This window comes from Atta colombica, unplaced genomic scaffold (assembly GCF_001594045.1).
Source record: "Atta colombica isolate Treedump-2 unplaced genomic scaffold, Acol1.0 scaffold55, whole genome shotgun sequence".
NCBI classification, from domain to species: domain Eukaryota; kingdom Metazoa; phylum Arthropoda; class Insecta; order Hymenoptera; family Formicidae; genus Atta; species Atta colombica.
The window spans coordinates 253,453-258,655 of record NW_017259545.1 but is presented as its reverse complement, the minus strand read 5'-3'; the positions used below and the strand labels follow the sequence as shown (position 1 = coordinate 258,655).

The following is a 5,203-nucleotide window of genomic DNA, read 5'->3' as shown; positions in this document are numbered from 1 at the left end:
CACACACACACACACACACACACACACACACACACACATATATATATACATATATATATTGCATTTTTTTTATTCTATCATGAATGATTATATCGCGTAAATCATAAATTATTTATTATAAATTATATTTTTTTGTGATTAAAAAATTAGTTTGAAAGCGTAGACCGCAGATGAGTTAAAAAATTACAACATATACATCGTTCATAAATTTTGCTCACTCAAAAATCGGATTCACGTTCGCATGACGAGAATTCATGCATACTCTACACTCTAAATTATTTTAAATACAAAAATAAATGCTCTCTAACGAACGCATAAATGCAATACCTTCTCTTTTTGTTTCTTGATTGGACTAGGCCGTCTGTCTATATGTTCTATATCATCAGGAAGCATTTCAGGCTCATAACTCATAGTATGTCGTTTGCTTGGTTCGGAACCATACGTTTCAACTGGTTTAGGCCCACCTAACGCTGTATAAGGCAGTCACACTACTTCAACATTTTAGTATAACAGATTTAAAGATATGATTATAAAAAGGCACTTGTGGTTCATATAATGGTTATTCTGAAAATATTTTGCACAGAGTAAAACAATGCATATAATAAATCGATATATTAATTTAGAAAAAAAACCATTCCAATAATAAAAAGTCATGCTTGTGCATGCTTGGTCCTAACGAAAATTTTTTAAATCAGACATACTTCTGAATAAATGTATGATGTTCTATAGTAATAATTGTGGCAATTTAAATATCTACTAAGCCATCATATTATTATCATGTTATACATTCATATTTTAAAATATCATCCACAAGTGATAAAAATTTTATTTTACCATCCATGCTTCTGGACGTGAGTCGTCGACCACTCAAAGATCTCTCAAATTGTGGAGGTTGTCTATCAATAGGAGTCTTTTTCGTTTCATAGTGAGTTCTTCCAGAATATCGGAAACGAGATCCTAAATGTGGAATTAATCCCACTTTCTTTACAGGCTCCGGACTCATAAGTCTGTAAAAAAAAATTTCTCACTTGATTGAGCTCTATCGTAAACAAAAAAAAAGCTAATTGTCTAATTATTATTTACCTGAAGAAAGTATGATGTTCCACACACACTTTCCATAACTTTTTCGCTGCTCTGTGATTAGCCAATTTAAAACCGATTGTAGATTCAAACTGTTCGAAGTCGCCCGGTCTGATTTTAATGTAGAAATTATGCCTTTTGTAAGATATTTTTAATATCTTTGGCCAGGCAAACCTATTAATCCTTAAACGATCTCTATAAACAAGAAGGCCCGAAGCGCATACACCTAACATTATATCAACACCTTCTGAGTCTTTCGCGGGATGAAGATCTACGCCATACATAGCTAATTTCTTTGCATTTTCGAGATAATGTAATTCTGCTTCGGCGGGTGTTTGACCTCTAAAAAAAAATTACAAAAAATTGATTTTGTTGTATGATCGAACAACGAATATACATTTTTCTTTTCTTCATTATAATAGTCGAAAGAATAAAATCATTTGCATGCATAAATAGAACTAACTTGTGTGTTTTATGCAGATCCATCACTTTTTCAATTAATTCGGGCGTTTGGTCAGGAGCAAATTTAAAATCTTTCAAGTACGTCCTTCCATGTATCTCAGAATCGTAATCTCCGACTTCTGATTGGACCAGATAGGAGCCCAGAAGAGCGTGTGTCACGTAGGAACAAAGCAAACGCCCTGTAATGATATCGTTTCTGATCTGTAGGCATAATTGATAACGCGTAATATCTTCGTGCAATTGAGCTGGATCCGGTGGGTAAAATTTCACTTCAAAATTAAATTTCCATGGCTCACCTAAAAACATACGTTAATGTTAGAAGAAATTTCTCGACATATACTATTATATTTATTATTATTGTTGTTTCATAATAGTTTTCACGTACTTTTAACAAATTTCGTGATCCTCTTGTGAAGATCCAACCAATTACGCGGATCGTGTCTGTCTTCGTAGATAAGACCAAAATAATCTTTCTCCAGTAGATTCATGCTTTGACAAATCATGTCAAGAAGTTCTTGGCCCCTCGCCTTCCTCTGCAATCCGATATTTAACATTTCTCAACGTCAAGTAAATAAAATATAATTTATAACTTATGTATACGCATAGACTAAATCCTTCTACGACTTACATCAATGTAGAAATCCTTTACAGTGCCATCAAGGAGGGTAATTTTGGCAAGAGCCATCTTTCCCCTGCTAACTGGGCTTTTTGTGGGCGAGTTCGTCCCAGTCCCATTCTCCGCCGTTGCTTCCGTTGGAGCATTAGTGGTTTTTTGTTCTTCCGGCATGTTTTCGTTCTATTCGTATACCTACAAAAATCAAGTATATCAGTCTATCTAATATTCAAACTAAAGAATTTTTATGTATATCTCGTAATTTAGATTTGTCGATGAGAGAACCATCTTGAGTCACGAAAGCAACATAGACTCTCTTCGGCTCTCTTTTCACGATACGAAAGAACAATCGTTGCCCCGGAAAATTCTAAGATATCGAAATTTACAAAATTATCAAAAGAGAACGCCATTCACACGACTTATCTCGAGATTATTATGATTGCGATGTTGTCGGTAGAGTGGAGGAGGTCGCGTGTCGCGATGTGATATATCTCATTATAGATCCCGTCTAGACGACCTGAGGGTATCACGCGGTGAAATAATCAATATTTCCCGAGGGTTCGCAAGTCCAAGTGTCTCGGGGTGCACTCGCCAGTCGCAATTTCGTTATTAATGAAGAACAAAGATATACAGTCGTTGCTCCAAGGTTCGTCGAACCTCGAGTGTAGGATGGGCATCCTTGAACTTGGCAAGAACGAATAGAGAAGGGTATGTGTGCATATCGATTGCATATAGGCGTATCATTCGTCTCTAGATAAAAGCAACGTATAATTCTATACATAACCCGTGTTTGCTTTAAATATTACATAAAAGATAAAAATAACAATAACAAGAGTAAAGTTATTCATTCAACTAAAGACTTTATAACATTACTACATATAACGATAAAAATCTTTGTTCATATAAGGTGAACGTTTGTCTTATATATTCCTCTGATAAGTTAATATTTATAAAAGCTTAAATATAATGTAAGCTACATTATCAATATCGCACCGAAAAGACAATACATTATATAAAGTAGGTGATGATACTATTGGAGATAAATTGACGCGCGTCGTGTATGTTGCAGGTCTACTTTCTTCTTCAGAATTACGAATTGTATGTACGTAATTAAAGCTTTCTATCTTCTAAAATGATACTCTCGATGCAACTGTCGATGAGATTTCTCGAAAATGTATTAATAAAGACAAAAATCTATCATTCTTCGATTTTAATTCGAAAAATTGTTATTCAAATCAATTTATCAGATGTATTTTTGAACCGTAAAAAAAGAAGGAAGAGACATGTTACAATATTATATATTTTATAGCATATACGAAATAAGTAACATAATTATTAGTGTAATGATAGAAAAGGTTTAAGACAAATATTCTGTGTAAAAGAAGAAACTTTAAAGCAGCGCTATATAAGAGCAGCGACCCTGACCGACACGCTTCGTAGATTGCAGAATTTGCATCATGTTGCTTGCAACTCGAGCCGAGCGTAATCGCGGCCTCATTCGACAACATTGGACAAATAGTAATTCAGACACAATTGTACAGAATCAATGCCGTAGAAAACGATTATCGTTAACATTCTGAAGCTTCCGGAGGGTTCTTTAAAAGCTTCATAAACTGGCTAACAAGAGTAGATCAACAAAGTGACGATTTCTGATTTGCCACTCAATCCGTGTAAAACGTATTGAAGGCGAAATTTAAATAAAAAAAAATCCGAAACACACACACACACACACGCGCGCGCGCGCTCGCACACCAACATGGAACGATTTCAATTTGAAAAAAGTGGAACAGTTAAAAAACTGTTCTCTTTTTGAAATAAAAAATATCTCTGTAATTTTTTAGCATGAAATTATCAACGATCATGACAAGCCTCTTGCTGATTAGATAACGTAACTCTACACTATTTTTATTATGGTCTAGTGATTCAGTGATTGAGTAAAGGCGATTAACAAGCGCGAGTCACGAGTCACAACGATAAAAAGCACTCAATAAAAATATAAAAAATAGGACGATAGAAAAAAAAAGAAAGAGAGGTAATAATATCTTTATTAGCAATTTTAAGCAAGTGTATAACTCGCTCCGGTACACTGACAAAAAAATATAATTTAATTTTAATAAATATTTAATTCAATACTGCCAATATTTACTAAATATTTACTTACAGTAAATATTTGTTCATAAGAAAAATGATTATTAAATCAAATTAACATTTCTTGTATCAAATACATATATCTTTATAAATATTTAGTTGGCAATGTTCAACTATATTTATTTATAAATTTTTATTAAATTTATTAAAATTGACTATATTTTTTTTCAGTGCAGATATACGTGATAAATTTGCAACAGAGCATGCGCATCGAATATTTGTAGGACATTTTTATAAGAATCGCAATTAATTCAGTGTGCGAGATTTATCATGATTATTGTTCGATTTTCATTGCACAGTTTCGCGATTCTTACACGTTAATCTTCCCTCGATAAAGTTAATGCGATCCTATATATGTTTTATGGAATTTTACTGAAGTTTTTACGTAATCGGCGGAAGAAGTAATGATAGTTTCAATTGTTACATGTACTATTTATAGTTTAAGAGACAATTAAGCAGGAATCACGCAATCCCATGAAATGCTGAAACATATTTTAATTCGCGTCAAATTAGGATGGGGTTTTTTCGTTCAGACGACCGATCCCGGTGTGCGAATTCGATGCGACGGGAGGAAAGGAGTGCCGTCATCGCTGGAAGCGGACCATTATACACATGTTCTTTACTGGATTGATGAGGTAATACTGGCGATTACTTTTGTCGCGATGATGACGCGACGGTAGTAACGACGATATACACACGACACAGATCGCACGTCCATTATTCCGATAGAAACTTGAAAACCAGTATCTATTTCGTGGACACGTGAATTTATTCTTATATTTATATTAGAGACATTTCATGTCTCTTTTAACAATCTATTAATGAATTTATCTTGAAACACTTACAATAGGCGCTTATCGTACTATTTTTACGATATCTTCTGTAATATCATAATAGTAT

General features: G+C 33.7%; 1 protein-coding gene across 4 annotated transcripts in view; it reads right to left on the bottom strand.

Moving 5' to 3' along the window:
- Window positions 1-5,203, bottom strand: part of LOC108691983 — a 24,479-nt gene that overhangs the window by 8,375 nt on the left and 10,901 nt on the right. For all 4 annotated transcript variants that reach the window (XM_018200037.1, XM_018200034.1, XM_018200038.1 and 1 more), the window contains exons 2-7: window positions 2,171-2,350; window positions 1,928-2,075; window positions 1,544-1,838; window positions 1,084-1,422; window positions 835-1,007; window positions 328-470 (exon numbers count right to left, since the gene is read on the bottom strand). In XM_018200037.1, coding sequence (XP_018055526.1) covers window positions 328-470; window positions 835-1,007; window positions 1,084-1,422; window positions 1,544-1,838; window positions 1,928-2,075; window positions 2,171-2,329 — 1,257 coding nt within the window. In that variant the 5' untranslated portion in view covers window positions 2,330-2,350. The remainder of the gene's footprint in view (window positions 1-327; window positions 471-834; window positions 1,008-1,083; window positions 1,423-1,543; window positions 1,839-1,927; window positions 2,076-2,170; window positions 2,351-5,203) is intronic.